The following is a 17,094-nucleotide window of genomic DNA, read 5'->3' as shown; positions in this document are numbered from 1 at the left end:
CTTATTTACAGCTGTTATATGGACAGAAAATATTGCACCAGGGATGATTGGCATAATGTCACAGTATGCTTACTTGTACACACAAATCTGTTTTATTTCCTCCTTTTTGCTTATTTTATTTGATCATATTTCATTAAAATTCTAATTGTATGAATGTTTTTATTGTATAACATTTTTTTTCTTAACTTTTATTTTTTATTGCTTTGTTTTTTATGCTACTGTGCCTATGTCATTTTCCGTTAGTCTAATAAAGTTGATCTTGTCTGATATGAAAGCCCACACTGTTTCCCGCAGGTGCACTGTATGGATGATGTCTGTGGGCTGCTCCCCTTTCTTAACCCTGAGATCCCAGATCAGTTTTACAGACTCTGGCTCTCACTTTTCCTTCACGCTGGGTGAGTCCAACTTATACAAAGAGTTTCATTACGTTGTTGATTCGTCTATATACAATAATACAATATAATTTTCTACCTTTAGTTTGTGCTGTATCATCTCGTTAGTGTCCTCTCGGCTCCTGAAGAAAACAGACAAATCAGTGTTCAAAATAGTTTTCATATCTAGAGGCAAAAACGTGGTATTGAAAGATCTGAATCAGAGTTGTTTGTTCAGTTTGATATTGTTACTCACAGCTCCTATTTCAGTAGATTTAATCATAAGCAAAGAACGCCCGATAGATGCGATTATTTTAACTTTAATATGGTTGAATAGTCACAGCTTGAATGAAGCAAAATTGCAAAGAAGATCGGATATTTTTAGTGTTACATGGTCAAAGAAATTTCTAAATGTGTTAAAGTTATAAAGAAAGAGTTGAAGTCAATAATAAAGACTGGATGTAACAAAGAAAGATCCAGTCAAGAACATATTGTGTTTTTTTTTCTCATTTTGTTCTTTGTAAACTGCAATATTGATCTAAAGTGGGGAGCTATTAATGTGGCTAAGAATTGTTTTAATCAAGCTAAAAATAGTCACATTCACTACGCGCCCATTTGCCATAATTTGTCTTAAACTTGCGGGAAAGTATTGTTAAAAAACTCTAAGCTATATTAGTTGTCAAATTGGAAAAAATAATCACAAACTATTCAACTACTCAAAGTTAGTTGCAGCTCTATATTCAATAACTTTTTTTCCACTTAAAAATGTACTAACACTGCGAATAATAACAGAAACCTTCTTTAAGAGTAAGAGTACTGCCATCTCAATGATCTCGATGATGATGCTTCTGCAGTCCACCAGAAAAATGTTGCCTTCAAACGTCTTTTTAGGGTTGAAATCTTGCTTAAAACACAACAGGACTGAAATGAACCAAAAACGTGCTGAAATATCGCTGCACACGGTGTTAGTGGGCGAAATGACAGCTGCGCAGTTCAACAATAAGAAACGTATTTAAAGCGGTGAATCTGATTGTAGATTACGCCCGCGCTGTTACATGTGAAATTGCCTGTAACCTCACTGTAAAGAAGAGCGGCTCCCTCGTCTCGCCTGCCTGTTATCTGCCTCGGGTAATTAAACAAAGTGCCCCACACCTCCAACTCATTAAGCCTCAATGAGATATGGAGTGATTCGGGCCCTACTGTTGAGAGCTTACGAACAGGGATTACCTTTCCAGCACGTGCGGGTTCTTTACCGAAGCTAACGTCACCTTTGTCACCCATTGAATCCACTTTTACTTACATAAACCGGGGACCACCCAATGGCTCTGTTGTCTTGTTGTTTTTCGCTTTCCACTCACAGACACTGACTCTAATTACTCATTTTGTCAGGGGTTATTTTGGTTGAATTGGATGTGTTCTAAAATGTAAGACTCGATGTCAATAACTAGAACCACCGTAGTAACACAGGATGTCTGTAATGGCTCATTCAAAATAGCCTTGTGTTTGTAAAAAGATGGATATATTCTTAACTTTATGAGAAAAGGGGGAAACACAGACGAGCGTGCCCACTTCTAAAGCTACGTTTGTTAAAAGAAAACGACAAAAAGGAGTAACGCACCAATAAATCTTAATTGAGGACCAAACAATTCAACAATTTTACTTTTTTAATTGCTTTCCTCAGTTATTATTATTATTATTATTATTAATATTATTATTAGTATTAATCATATTATTATTTTAATATCATTATTTTTATTATTTATTATTATTATTATTTGGTTGTATTTAGAGTATTTGTGCTTTTCTAGACTTGATGACATCTTGCTATATATATTTTATTTGTAAATGCTGCTTTTATTGTCTTGCTTTTTCTTGTTCAGCACTTAAGTAAGCGTTTACAGTTTTAAATATGCTCTATAAATAAATGTTGATTGATTGATTGATTGATTTAGGATCCTTCACTGTCTGGTGTCTGTGGCTTTCCAAATGACCATCCTGCGGGACCTGGAGAAACTGGCGGGATGGCTGCGAATATCCATCATCTACATCCTCAGCGGCATCACCGGCAACTTGGCATCGGCCATTTTCCTTCCGTACAGAGCAGAGGTGACACAAAACTACCCTCCATCATTACAGACATGCCTAATGGAAGCCGCGAGATCCATCCATCCATCTATTTTCTACCGATTGTTCCCTTACGGGGTTGCGAGATACAGTACATATTTTGACTTCCGTAAAAATAAAGCATATTCTTTTTTGACATTATTTTCAGTTAGTTATGATACTGCAATCTAATTATGGTTTTGCTGTGGAATAATCTTTACCTGGAGATTTGGAAAAGAAAACGTTAGGAGGGGAGTCTGTCTTGAAATATATGACAAATCTATATATCGTACAGAAGCGGGCCAAAGTTTTTCTAAAACCAAAGACTTTTATATAATCAGTAGGTTTGGTGATATGACAAGTATCGACAAGTATGAATCACTTTTTTTCTCATCTTGATCGATAACAATTTTCTTTTTGATTCAGTTTTAGTTTGTCTAATAAATAAATAAAAATGTCTTTCAAGACTTTACGTTTCTGGACCAAAACAATCCAGACTTTTACCATTTATGTCACAAAAATAGTCAAATATCTTCCTACAAAGTCTCAGCTCTGCTCCAAACCACTTGATTTTGCTGATTAAAAACATCACAGACCAAATCTCAATGTATTTTAATTGCTATTCTGACCCATTTTGATTGCAAATTGCACTGATACTTTGGATTTTATGTGGAAAAAACTCAGTGGGAGACACATTGTATATTTTATTTTGAGTGTGTTATTTGTGCGGTGAAGAAAATATATACCAAAGTTGTATTTAGAGCGCCCTACAAGAAATATATTTGTATTCATGCTTCAAACTGAAAAAAATAATAGAATCATTAGTAAACTTGGCTCTATCTGAAAGGCTCCTTACGTTGTATTGATAATGCAAAGTTGTCTTCTAGCGTATTCTATGTTGTCATGTTTGAATAAGCTTATGTTTACAATGAATACAACTAAATGAAATGAAAATGAAATTGCATAACAGTCACATACTACAGAATATATACTGCAATCGTGCGACTTTGTTTCTCAGACCATACCCTCCTTTTCTTAACCCTTTTTTCCCCCATTCCCAGGTGGGTCCGGCGGGGTCACAGTTCGGGATCCTGGCCTGTCTGTTTGTGGAGTTGTTTCAGAGTTGGCAGATTCTCGCCCAGCCGTGGCGGGCCTTCACCAAACTGCTGTGCGTGGTCCTCTTCCTCTTCGCCTTCGGTCTACTGCCCTGGATCGACAACTTCGCCCACATCTGCGGCTTCATCTCGGGCTTCTTCCTCTCCTTCGCCTTCCTGCCCTACATCAGCTTCGGACGCATGGACATGTACCGCAAGCGCTGTCAGATCATCGTGTTTCTGCTGGTGTTTTTCGGGCTGTTCTCCGGCCTCGTGGTGCTATTCTACGTCTACCCCATCAAGTGCGAGTGGTGCGAGTTGATCACGTGCATCCCCTTCACGGACAAGTTTTGCGAGAAGTACGATCTCAACGCCCACCTCCACTGAACCAAGGGATTTTGCAAGTAACTACTAAAACATTATATGGATGTCAGTGTATGTCTCCAGCAGGGGGCGGTGTATGTTTCCTGTGAACTATGGTGAAATGCTTGTGTTTTGTTTTTTTATCAGACTAAATATTGGATGGACTTGCTATGTGTTTACTCGCCATTGTCGCCACCGTCAAAATAAGTATATTTTCTAAGCCTCCTCGAGCTACCCTTTACATGTGAGGTTGTAGAAAAACAAAGAGAAACTTTACTCTATAACGTCAAAGATAGGTTTTATTGCAATTCAGGCAACGTCACAGATTATGCAGGGACAAAAATGTAATATTCACAAAAACCTTTGGTGCCTTGTTCAGAAAATGTACCAACTACTGCCATAATTTTGTTAGTTTGCTGAGCACTCGAATGTTTTATTTGTTTATTGCTTCTCGAGAAGTGATGGTTGTTCTGAATGTGGTAGTGTTTTAGCTACCTGGCTACTCACATGTAACAGAAAATAACAGTAAAACAAAGAACTAAACTCAAATCATGTGTGATGTGTAAGTTCCTCATTCCCAGTGTGTTTTATATTGCACAGTTAGGGCTGGGTGGGATCAGGCAAAGAATGTATGTGACTTTTCTCAGGAAATCTATCTTACTTTCACTTTCACACTTTGCTGTGATTGGTTTAAACCTTTCAGACCCTCAGAGCCTGATCTATAGAAGGATCGGTCCATGTGCGAGCGTTGAGCTGAATTAAACGGAGCACTTCATCTTAAATATGAAATACTATTACTACAATAGTAATACTAAAATTTTGAAGTTTAATGTAATACTGTAACTGTGATTAAAAATAACATCACAATATTTATTCAAATTGCCGGATATTATTATTATGGATATCAATCATTATAATTTTTACATTATGAATAACTTACCTGTTTAAACAGCTTGTATAGTATTCTACTTTGTCAAAAGTTAAATCAACAACTATCTAGAAGAGAACATCATGGACAAGTAGCTTTTCCCTGTGCAATCTGGTGTTAAGATGTTGATTAGCTTAGTTGGCGGTAATCCCAATGGTACAACATGTACCACAAGCGACTGTTGTCTTCCTTTTCATCGTAAATAAACAATATTATTGTTTACTGTCCCATCCCTAAGCACAAAAAAAATCGTCTAAAATATGTCTAATACTAACAGGTACTTTGATGAGATCTGTGTTTTAATATTTATTATATTTGTTTCATTTGGGCAACTCAGTCAAAAACATGATTCATTCCAGATAAACATATTTACATATACATAACATATTATGATACTCAAAAGGTGAAAGCAGGAGAAACACCAATAACATGCCAACCCTGTCTTACATAACTGACAAAACAGTGACAGCTTGATTGATGAATAGTTGACATTCTTGACTTTTTTTTTCACTTCCCACGCCCTCATAATCTTGGAAAATAACACCAAATTACTCTCTGTAGGTTTACAAAAATAAAAAAAGTATTTCTAGAGACAGTTCAGTATTGTACAGCACTCACTTTAACTTAACCCATTCATGGCCACAGTGACTAGCAGCGCTGTTCCTCCGCGTGTACGCCTGTCCTCCGAGCGAGTACTCCATCTCCTGGAAGTTCATGTTGGACACTGTGATGGCGGAGGAGCCTTTCTCCTTGAAGCCGGCCTTGAGGTAGAACGGGACCAGGAAGTCTTCGCAGATCAGCAGAGCTCGGCGGATGCCCGGCACGCAGCGCAGGTACTGGAGGTAGCGCCACAGCAGCACGGAGCCCTTGCCCTGCTGCCGACAGTGACGGTGGACCGAGAGGACGTGGATGTGGACCGTCGGCGAGTCCGGGACGTGGCGCGTCATGGCCTCCTGGGAACAACGAGCAAAGGAAAGTGAGGCAAACGTGCACAACAGATTTTTATCCTTTTAGTATTTTTGTCAACTTTAATGTCCCTATATGTGGTTTTAATCCGACGTGGGGCAACTTGTCTGGAGAAACTGACCCTTGTCTGCTACAGGAAGATTAAACCGATTGGTAACATCCAACGCTTGATCAAGAAACCAAACATAACCTGCACCCTATTCTGAAAAAAACGATAGAACCTGGTCTGGTCTGCTTACTAAAAGACTCAAGTGGCCTTCAAAACACTTCATCATACTGTGTTTTATTTATGAATTTGTTTTACGTTGCATCCAGTGATATGTTCTTACTTGTGAGAGTCGTTCTTTGTCCCAGCCAGAGCCGATGATGAAAGCCACTAGCTGTCCCTCCTCGAACCATCCCACGGAGAGCTCAGGACACTGCCCGAGGAAACTGAGCACTTCATCCAGAGTGAGTGGACACTCTCCGGAGACGGACACGAACGCTGGGGATAAAGGAGGCGACATCACGTAAGTTCATTCAACCTGTGGCAACCTGCTGCGTGTAACCTCAACATTTCAACATTTTAAACTCTCATTTTAGCGTTTCAAAGTCCTCCCACCTTCTCTCTCGATCTCGAACACACTGATGGCGTCCTGTGGCGTGAGATTCCTGAACTCGCTGGCCGGTAGCGTGTGCCGTCTCTGCCGCAGCGGACTGACCCCGCTGACTGGAGTCTTCAAGAAGAAGGGCTTGAGAAAGGGCGATCCGCTGCTCGCCGGCTGCATCATCGTCGCGGTGTGTTGTTTCAGCTCGTGGTCACTTGAAGATGGTCTGTCGTCCTCTTTTTCTGCTGCCCCAAGCCTTCGAAGACGTTCACCCGGTTCTGGCTGTGACCCTCTTGTGCTGGGACGGTGGTTGTGGCGTGCGATCATAAGGGCTTGTGTCTCCTCCTCCTCTCCCCGCCTTCTTTTCTCATCCTGCAAAGTGGTCGTCTTTAAGTAGGATAACCATCAATGCACGTGTGTCCATTTCAAATAAGACTCCACATTTCAGCTTAACATTATTACCAACGTTGGAGCAGCACTTTATGCCTGTTTATAGAGACTACTTTACATTGCCACGTTTATATGACGCTAAATGTTAATTGTGTCCCGAATAAATGATATTTTTAGCTGATTGTTTCACGGTTTTAGGGTGGATTAGTCCGACCACATGTATGTCCCTGTTTGTGGTGGGCATGTTCTTGTAGACCAAGGGCATGTGGGTTAAGGAATGGCTCACTGAAATGTACTATAGACTAATTAAAAGAGAGTACCACCACCAGACCGGGGCTAAAGCAAACCAGCCAATCTTAATTAGTCCCCCGTATCACCCCAGCCTAGCCTTAATATTGTTTAACCGATTCTCCAGATATAGTCGTGTGGATTAAGGACTTGTCCTCCGTTTGGGGACAGCTTTCAACTTAGTCCTTATACCGCTGCTGTTCTGGCCGCACTGATAGTTGTGGTGGTAACTTATTTAGGTACATTATTATTTTATAGCAAGGGTTAAGACTTTTGAACATGCCAAGATTTTTATATTTTGACCAACAAAATATTGACAAATGCTGGAGCTTTAAGGATAAAAGGTGCAAATACTGGTCCAATTTGTGTCTGTCAATCTCTAGGCAAGGCAAGTTTATTTGTAGAGCACATTTCATACACAAGGCAATTGAAAGTGCTTCACACAGCAGGAAAAATTGCATTAAAATGACAAAGAAATTACAGACCACATACAAAGCATTCCAGACACTCTTTCCCATATTTATTTGACATTGCAGCATGACAGGTGTCTCCGGGATGGACACATCACTTTTAGATTGATTCTTTCCCATATCAGCGCGCTATCTGCAAACTGCACACATCTGTTTGTCTAAGGGACAAACTGACATCGAATTGCTCATTTCATCTGACTGTAATTTTGCGATCGATCAGAAATGTGCTCAAATGTTCCTGAAACAGAAGAATGTAATTTAGTTGAAGCCTTAGTTTTAACCGATGAACACTTCAGGTCCGGCCTCGATCGAGTGCTGCCTGGACGAGGCTCTGGAGCCGGTCTGTGAGGACATTGGGGGCTGTGGAGGTTCAAGGTGAGCTCTTCATAAGACTTTGAGGGTTTGTGGTGGTTGGCAAGATCATAGAGCCTGGCAACCACACCCTTCTGGTAATCTAGAACAGATGTGTGACGGTCCAACCATGGATCTATTAAATATTGGTGCCAAAAGTAGAATATAAATCTGCAGCTGCACTAAGAGACCCGCACTCAGAGGCCCAAAATTATAACTTCTTTACTATAGTGATAAAATAAATTATTATTATTTAGAACTATTGCTATGGTACGACAGAGTATAAGGACCATTCCAAATGAAAATCAAAAATGCGGGCACTAGAAAAATATAGTTGGAACAGTTTAACATTAAAGTAGTCATTTTATGAGATTAAAGTCGAAGCCAGAAGAAAATCCTAATTTTACGAGAATAAAACCTTAAAATTTCTTAAAGGTTGAATGGACGATTTTTTTGGCATAAATTTGAGGCATTTCCTCGTGGCGTGGATTAGTCCTGCCACGTATCAATCATAAAACGCACCTACCGCTCACCTGCAGCCGCGTGCGGTTCGTCCCCACGTTTCCGCGTGTCTAAGCGCATTGATCTATCATAATATAGTTCCCTCAGTGTACGGGGCAAAATGAAGACGGAGAAAGACAGTTCGAGCTGCAGAAGTGGACAGAAATCTACGGGAGACAAGAGATGCGATGCGACACGTCGCGCTAATAAACAAACACACGTGTGTGTTGTATCAGTCCGCACGGGTGAGTGCGCATGCGCACTTCCGCCTGCGTTCTCAAATCACCGAAAAATCGTCCATACCGCCTTTAATTTAAATTGTAATTTTATGAGAATAAAGTAGAAGTCATAAAAAAATTTCTATTACGAGAATAAAGTAATAATTTTACGGGATTAAAAGTAATAATTTTAAGATGATTAAAATCATAGTATTGTAAGAATAAAGTCGACATTTTAAAGTTTCAGGTATTGACATCATGTGATGCAGAAACCCAATTCACTTTCAGCACCACGGCCAGGATGAGTTCAAAGTTATCAACCCACAGACTGTTCTTGGATGTTTAGTTTGTTTCTGTGCTTGGACTTAGTCTCCATTTGTCCCTTTAATTAATGTTTTTTTTTTATTATTTTTTATTATTATTTGGTGAAAATAGTAAGACTTTTATAATTTTTCATTTAATTTAATTTAAGACTTTGGCAAAACGATATTTTAGTCTACAGAATGAACATTGCTTGATTGAGGTTCAGTTATCGCTCACACATGAATGAACTCCACACGTGCTAAAATATCACTTTATACTTCTGTTTGCAAGTTTCTGTTCATTTCCTTTTTGTCAAGCCTTTTTGACAAGTACTTCAAATTTGCACACCTTCAAATTAGTTTTAAAAAGATTTTCTTGTGAACATTGAATCTCCAATAAGCAGTTATACAGCAGTTTTTTGGAATACTGGCTACAACAATATATATTCCATCACTGCTAATAAAGTAAAACATCTATATGCGGAATCTTTATCATATGAAAACCACTCACTCTGTTATCATATTGATTTTAACAGGAGGGAATGTGGAGCAAATGTGCAATTAAAAACACATTAAACTTTACACCTCTTGTTTTATTTGGGCAGTTTAGTTTTGGGCAAATTTGTAACCACGTTCAAAACATCATGAGTCACTGGTTACAAATGTTAAAATTCAGACAAACCTGTTTATAAGAAGGTATATCTTATGGCCTGCCTCCCAATGACGTCTTAAAATTAGGTTGTTTGGGACATTACGGATTGGTTTGGCTGTTGTGGTTTGTTAAGCCACTGTAAACCCATTAACAATTTCCTAAAAACATGGTAGCACAATGAGGTGGGTGTGTCTGGTCATCCTTACTCATCTCACTGATTAATTTGTTGTTGGAGGATGTAATCTTTTTTCCTTCGCCTTTTCGTTCCTCTGTAAATGTGTCCATCAGTGTTTGCCAAAAGATCAAGGTCAGATTTATGTATTTTTCTTTTTTACTAGTATAAACGGCTCTATGGGTGACCACTAGAGGGCAGTATTCAGAGGAATTGTCAGGGATTTGGACTTTGTACAATAAACAAATGTAACCTCTTTTCTCACAATGAAAGGTAAAATGTTTTTTTTGAGCCTCATCAGATTTAACATAATATTAACTTGAACTTCAGGCAACATTTGACTAAATCTTAACTACACCACCAGATTTAAAATGGGATTATAACACCTAAACCCAAAGTAGATGATGACTAAGGCAGGTCACAAAGCAGCACAAAGAGTAAATAAAATACAGAAACGCCAATTGCTGTCCTTAATATTTAGTAGTTTATTGTTTTACACATGCGCCTTAACAGACAGGAGTTAATTTTAGCCACAACCGCACTAGGTGGAGTGATCCTGGATACCAGGTCAACAGTGGTCAAGACAATGACAGGAAGGCACCGTATCAAAGCTGAAATGCACAGAAAAAGAGGGAATGCAACATGGTTTAAACTTTTATATTATCATGCAAATGCAAGCTTATAAATCAAGAGTTTTGACTTTGCATTAAATATGTTTTGGAAAATTAAATATACATGATCAAAATCTATTGACTTAATGCATATGACATAACAGTACGATACATTTTCAATAGAACACAATAAAAAGGACTGTACAGTTTACAGTAAAAGAAATAAGTCCGATGCAACAAGCGCCGCTGTATCAGTTAAAGGCACAGAGATCTAAACAAATGGAGCTACATCACAGAAGCAGACACTCGCATGGCCACATAAACTATACATAGATCTGCAATATAACTGCACCTGTGAAAAGCAGCTTTAGCCACATCTTTGAAGACAGCTGTTGAGTAAATCTGTTGCTCTTATGGATTATTACAGTATTAAATAACTTGTTTACAGGATCAATAACTTTCATATGAGGATTTGTTTCTAGATAATAAGCAATTCTACACATGAGCAAATAAGCGTCTTAGTACAGTTATAATACATAATCACATTATTTCAAAAATTAAAATATTGTGTTATTATTTGATCATTAAGTCTTGTTAAAAGATCCAAAACCCAAACAAAACTTTAGTCTTCAAAAGCTCCTAAATTTAGTGTCACAAAATGGTCAAGGTTAAGTGTGCTTAAATGCACCACCATATCAGGCAGTGAAACATTATGTCTCTATACGTCATAAGAACGAGGAATGAAATGTATTAAGACCTACAAAAAACACTGTCAACTCAGGAATATCGATGACAAAGTCAATTTCTCTTTTCTCGACAGACTGATAAAAGATTGTGTCTTGGCTCTTGTCCAGCGATGGAGCTCACACTGGGACAGGCTGATGTTTGTGAATAATGAGACTCAGGGGCTGAGGCGCTCGTCCTCCAAACGATAGTTGCTCGTGGAACACAGGAGAGGCTGGCTGGAGCAGTTAGTGCTCTGACTTTTCAGGCTTTCAGTGGACTCAGATGACCCTAAAATGAAACCAAAAAATGCGTTCAACATAAAAGAAAGCCCATATACCAGTACAATTTTAGTAACTATGACTGGAAATAGTACAGCACACTTTAGAAAGAAAAGCTGTGGAGAAGCGGGATAGATAGGAAAGCTAACATACCAGTTACTCCTCCATACCAATGGAACATGAGTCAGGACCGAGAGCTGCCCAGAAGGAGGCAGTAGAGAGTAGCAGGATAACAGCAGTGTTAGGAAACAGAAGCAGAAGAACACACAGGTTAGAGCTAAAGCACCAGAAATGGTAGACAGAGATCCAAACACATCAAGTTTAAGTTCCAATTTGCACAACATTTAGGAAAAGAAAGTGTAAACAATATAGTCAATGCCACTGTGTTTATTCTTTATAGGCCACAAATTATTGTTTAGCTTTTTTTGTTTTTGAGAGGTTGCTCAGGATACTCAAAACATGGTCAATTATTCAAATAAATCCATTAATTTGTTTACTCAAATCCAAATTTTCTTTTAAGGCACTTATGGAAAAACCTCAACGCACACTAGACTTCCCCAGCACACATCGAGATCTTATGGTGTATGTGTTTTGTAAATTGTTACCGGGAAGAGAGAGGTCTCCAGGAGGGTCGCTCTCGGTTTTGTTCAAGCTGCTGTGCTCACTATTACAGTCCTGCAGGATGTCTCCTTCCACGGCCAGCCTGTCCTCTGGGTGATAATAAAATAAACACTGTGTAAATTCTCAGCATTTGTTTAAGCATTTGTGTATCGTGTGTCTGAAGATAAAACCTCACCGTCATCTGGAGACAAAGACTCCGCCACATCATCTGTAGCAGTATTCTGTAATGACAAACAACAGAGTCAACGCTTGTGTCCAGAACACTTTGTGGCAATTCTGTTTCATGTTGTAAAACGCACCTCGGTGGGAGCAGGGCTGCTGGATAGAAGAGTATGCGGATGGGCATCAGACATCTCCGACAGCTTCTCCTCATCCTCCTCCTGGATGGGCGAGGAGGGAGATCTCAGGGTGCTAAAAGGAACAAAGCAACACGTAAATGGCAGAGTGGCCCATGTGACAAAGCGCTGTAAGGACATCCTATTCTTTTCATGCTTTCTACCTGTCGGGAGACTTGCTGACTTTGCTCTTTTGCAGGCTGCTGTCGCTCAAATGCTCTGGAGAGCTTAACTGCCCCCTCTCTCCTCCTACTCCGCTGGTGAAATTGATCTCGTCATAAAGAGGAGCGGACGGGATAGCGGGGGACACGGACCTCAGGCCATTCAGAGCCTCCAGCAAAGAAATTGGCTCAAATCCAGGAGGAACGGAGTCCGAGCTCTGCACAAAATACACAGCACAAACTATAAGTCCATAAGATAAGACTATTTTCATTGCCGTGGATTATAAAATGCTTGCTTGATCACTCTTCCAGTGTTTTTAAACAGAACGCTTGCATTCTAAAGACTTCAATGCATTTTCAAGAGATGGCATTAGCATCAAAACATCGCAAGCTATAAAACACATAATTCTAAACAAGTCCCTCCTGGAAGAGTCCGCACAGTGGTTATAAATGAAGGGCGTCTCACTGAGTGTTCATCATGATCCATAGTTTGGGCCAGAACAGGGCTGAAGGACACAGGGGACAGAGCACCAGGTTTTTTCCTCACAGCTCTGATCTGCAACAGCGCTCTGAAAGCTGAAAAACACAAAGTACTTTACGCTTTACACATTCGTCTTAAAATGTTGACAACATGTCGCCTTCCTTACGCAGCCTGCAGATGGGGCAGTTGTTGGCCTGATAGCGAAGGGTGTCAGCGCACGAGTTACAAAGACACAGGTGTCGACAGGGCAAGATCAGAGTGTCTCTTAGGTCGGACAGACAGACCACACACTCATTACTGTTGTCACTGTTTTCATCATCTGAAGGCTGCGAAACACAAATACATAATTATGATAAGAAAAGAGCTGCATTGGAATGGATGGCATTTTGTGTAGCTCTCGTTCAGGTTCACCTTGGTTTCCTGGTTGTTTTTATTCTCAATCCCATAAATCTCTTGTAAAAGGTAGCTTACACGGTCCACCTACAAAAACAAAGTCACTTACAAAACATTTTGGAGGCGCTGAATTAAGTGTCAAGAATGCGTTCAAAACAAGATGGACAAATCTCAATACTTTACTTTATATTGCATTAAAACATAATATGAACAAAGCATAAATCAACTTACAATTTGCTTCTGTTTCAGGGGCTTGACAGAGAAGCTGCCGTCAACGTGCTGAAGGAAGAAAATATCAGCTCAAAATTATTAATTCACACTTATATTATTATATATGTACAAGTCAGTGTAATTCCCAATTCATCCAGAAGTGATCCAATGTAGAAAAAGATTCAGTTGTCGTCATCTTTTTTGTTTTTTCTAACTGTATCCAGATGACTAAGACTGAATCTTTTTTCACATTATATATGTAGAAAGTTTACACACTCGTTCAAAAGCCGCCAGAAGCACATGGGCATGCCCCAAACAATCTGTAAAGAGAAAAAAAAATACGTTGTGACTTCCTTTATCCTTTCTCTAGTCCTGAAAAGAGTGTATTCTGAACGCAATTCACAGAATTGTTAGAACTTACAACAGTTCAGCCATTAAAGCTGTGAAATAATATATTTTCATACCATCTCCTTCGTCGACCACAGCTTGGATCACCATGGGAAACACTCCACGGTCCAAGTCAAAGTTCAGCTGTAATTCAAAGAATGCATTAATTAATGAGCAATGAGGGATCAGTTGTCGTCTGCTCTCAAACACCAACAGCTAAAGTAAAATTTGACTTTTTAATTCATAAAAAGGTGACAGGCTTTGTGTAAAAAACTCACATCTTCCTCTTTCCACTCGGTGAAGTCTATTTTAAATGATGGCATTGAAAACTGTTGGCTCACACCTCTTTTATAGTGCACTGTTTCAGAAACCATGGATGGGTCCTTGGGACTGTACCTAAAGAGATGACAGAAGGATTACATAGCAACATAGTTACAAAACAACAATATCACATGCATTTTGCTTTATATAATACAATGACAATCTAATAAGAAAGAAGGAAACTATTTTATCTCATCTGACCCTGTGGTATTTATAGGAAATATGTGCATCTATTTTAGCCTGTGTTAAAACACAGTTCTCCAGATCCAACCCTGTCACTTTAGTTAAAGATATGAAACTATGCTGATGTAGGCAACATTATATTTTTGTCTGGTAATTTTTTTTTAATTGAACATATTCTTATCTATATATACATATTCTTCTTGTTGAGCATCGTCCTCAAGACCCTTACGATTAACAGAAGAGCAGCCAAGTTTAAATATCCCTACCAATTCAATAAAAACACCTCTCTCCGTACATGTCACACAAGATTTCCTTACACTGCCATCCCATTGGAGAATTCCTCAAATGCTTGGCAATACAGAGTGATGGCAACACGAGCGTCGGCATCAAAGGTGAACTCTACTCCGTACTGAACTTTGGGCTTCCCTCCTTCCTCCACCGGTGTATCAGAGTCATCTTTATACCTGGTAAACAGATGATACAGTCATTATAACCAAATTTACCCAGCATGTGTTTTACTGCCACACTTACCTGACCAAGCGTAAGGAGTCCTTTCTAATGTTTACCAAACTCCGTAGGGTTTTCACAGGCTCATGGGGCGCAGGTGTAACATATGGAAACTATTTTGCAGACATTTATAGCATCAGAACAATAGCAATGGGTGTTAGGTCTGTATGGGAAACACAGGAAGCAATGATGCGATAATTACCTGCACTGGCCGATTGCCAAGAAAGTTAAGGTCCATGTTTTCACCAAAAAGATACCCTTCTGGATGGGGTGTGTCAAATTTTTCCCCTCCCATGAAGAAATGGCTTGCAAAATAATTCCCTGAAAAACAAGAACGTCTCTGTACTTGGAATGTATTGCTGCAGCCAACAATCATTTTAGTAGTCATTAGTCAACTAGACAGCAATATTTTTTGTATTAGTTGACACGATTATGTCACTTTTGTTGAGACTTTTGTTGAGACTTTTTTGTATGGGAGTGTAAGTATGGTGACTGAAGTCTTCGAGACTGAAAATATTTACAAATAGTGTATCATTGATGGAAAATCTGAAAAAATGATTCATAATATTATACCATTGGGATATGATTAAAATAAACCTTTGTTATAAAGGGGTATGTTTGTTTGTATTTTTAGAATCGACTTAGTCCAGATTACGATGATCAAAATACAGTTACAATCATTTTTAATAGTTGAATAGTCACAATTTGATTGATTAATTGTTGCAGACCTATTGTAAATAATTCAGATTAAACAAAAAAAAAGGCGAAATGTTATCGTATTTGATCAACAAGTGTTTTTGTGGTATATCTTACATCATCAACAATGTTTTAAAGGATTATAGACATTGCTATAATTAAAAACAGGAAAATATAATAGTAATCATTGGCAACATAACAATTGTAAACACATTTATTTGCCTAGCGCCTGAATGAGGTGGTAATTTGAGTCAGAGATGAAGCTAAGGGGTAATTATTAGGATATTGGTTGGAGATCTCTAGTGAAATGACTAATTAGTGTTAAGTGGCTGACTTCGATGTCAACCAATACAGACTTTCAGCAATGCCACGCTATAATACTCACCAGATTTAGGTGGGAATCGATAAGCCGAGTTGGCCTGGATGTCGATATCCTCAACACCAGCGATTCTACGGCTTAATATGGACCCCATCTCTGAGGTTGGATCTCGAAGTGTTAGCTTTAGCTAGTTAGCCTGAAGCTCAGCGGCGAAATGACGACGAGACAACTCCTGTCGCCACGATCCCGGGTGCGCAGTGACCCCAGAACTAGTGTATTGTCACCGAAATATGTCCAAGTTAGCTATTTTAACATGTTATCGTTTGGTTCAACCGACACCGTCTCACTACGCAGCGTACTCGGCTAATGCTAACAAGGCTAACACGGAGTCGGGCTGTTGTGTTTTGCCAATGTACTGGCTTTGCCCTCAGTAGAAAGCAGCGCATCTGATTGGCTCTCTCTGCATTTGCGATAGTCAGACTTTTAATGTTAGCTAACAACAACAGATCCGCTTTTTAATAGTACTTTATATAATGCGTTTATTACATTAGATAGTTTTGTTTTGTCTGTCGGCACGAAAGTTCTGGATTTTGTTTTAGGATCACATAGGGTCCTTTTACATAGTACCAGATGTGTTGTTTCCATGTCGTGTCTATACAAGAGAAATAGTATGAATTTGAAGGTTATTTTGTTGTTTTTATTTATTTATTTTTACATGGATTTTTTTTTTACATCGAATTCAATTTTTTTGACGTCGTATTTTTTTTTACATCGAATTTAACACCGCGGTGAAGTGAATTTAACTTTCTTTTTTTTTAACCTCGAATCTTTAAATAAATGTTATCGTATTTATATACAATGGATATTTTTACTAGATTCGATGTAAAAAATAATAATAATTCAATGTAAAAAAAAGAAAATAACCTTCATATACCATTAATTATTATACATAATTATCATTTCAATATTTAACCTAATTTTTGTCTCAGCCACTTTACTTTACCTTTTCACACAATGTTCCTTGTCAAAACAGGATTGCGTGAACGAATAAATCTAATTTCATTCATGGGTTCATCTTTTTTCATTCAAAAGATAGAACGAAGTCTATG

General features: G+C 38.7%; 3 protein-coding genes across 5 annotated transcripts in view; 1 reads left to right on the top strand and 2 right to left on the bottom strand.

Moving 5' to 3' along the window:
* Nucleotides 1–4,480, top strand: part of rhbdf1a (rhomboid 5 homolog 1a (Drosophila)) — a 69,322-nt gene extending 64,842 nt beyond the window's left edge. For both annotated transcript variants that reach the window (XM_072443061.1, XM_072443060.1), the window contains 3 exons: nucleotides 295–395; nucleotides 2,324–2,477; nucleotides 3,536–4,480. In XM_072443061.1, coding sequence (XP_072299162.1) covers nucleotides 295–395; nucleotides 2,324–2,477; nucleotides 3,536–3,955 — 675 coding nt within the window. In that variant the 3' untranslated portion in view covers nucleotides 3,956–4,480. The remainder of the gene's footprint in view (nucleotides 1–294; nucleotides 396–2,323; nucleotides 2,478–3,535) is intronic.
* Nucleotides 4,481–5,473: 993 nt separating this feature from the next.
* On the bottom strand, nucleotides 5,474–6,595 carry aanat2 (arylalkylamine N-acetyltransferase 2). Its single transcript, XM_072443844.1, has 3 exons — nucleotides 6,427–6,595; nucleotides 6,155–6,309; nucleotides 5,474–5,812 (listed from the first exon to the last, which is right to left on the bottom strand). The coding sequence occupies exons 1-3, from the start codon at nucleotides 6,593–6,595 to the stop codon at nucleotides 5,474–5,476; spliced, it is 663 nt and encodes a 220-aa protein (XP_072299945.1).
* Nucleotides 6,596–10,397: 3,802 nt separating this feature from the next.
* Nucleotides 10,398–16,390, bottom strand: mgrn1b (mahogunin, ring finger 1b). 2 transcript variants are annotated; one of them, XM_072443059.1, is made up of 17 exons: nucleotides 16,052–16,390; nucleotides 15,173–15,291; nucleotides 14,995–15,083; nucleotides 14,781–14,927; nucleotides 14,238–14,355; nucleotides 14,037–14,103; nucleotides 13,849–13,892; nucleotides 13,594–13,641; nucleotides 13,381–13,449; nucleotides 13,136–13,295; nucleotides 12,955–13,064; nucleotides 12,492–12,706; nucleotides 12,292–12,403; nucleotides 12,168–12,213; nucleotides 11,977–12,081; nucleotides 11,525–11,568; nucleotides 10,398–11,381 (listed from the first exon to the last, which is right to left on the bottom strand). In XM_072443059.1, the coding sequence occupies exons 1-16, from the start codon at nucleotides 16,137–16,139 to the stop codon at nucleotides 11,528–11,530; spliced, it is 1,578 nt and encodes a 525-aa protein (XP_072299160.1). In that variant the 5' UTR covers nucleotides 16,140–16,390; the 3' UTR covers nucleotides 10,398–11,381; nucleotides 11,525–11,527. The 2 variants fall into 2 exon arrangements, with proteins under 2 accessions (XP_072299160.1, XP_072299159.1); XM_072443058.1 differs by lacking the exon at nucleotides 11,525–11,568.
* Nucleotides 16,391–17,094: the final 704 nt, after the last annotated feature.

Source organism: Eucyclogobius newberryi, unplaced genomic scaffold (assembly GCF_026437365.1).
Source record: "Eucyclogobius newberryi isolate DKJ021-1_F unplaced genomic scaffold, fEucNew1.0.hap1 SCAF_13, whole genome shotgun sequence".
Taxonomy (NCBI): Eukaryota; Metazoa; Chordata; class Actinopteri; order Gobiiformes; family Gobiidae; genus Eucyclogobius; species Eucyclogobius newberryi.
This window is presented reverse-complemented; position numbering and strand designations above follow the sequence as displayed.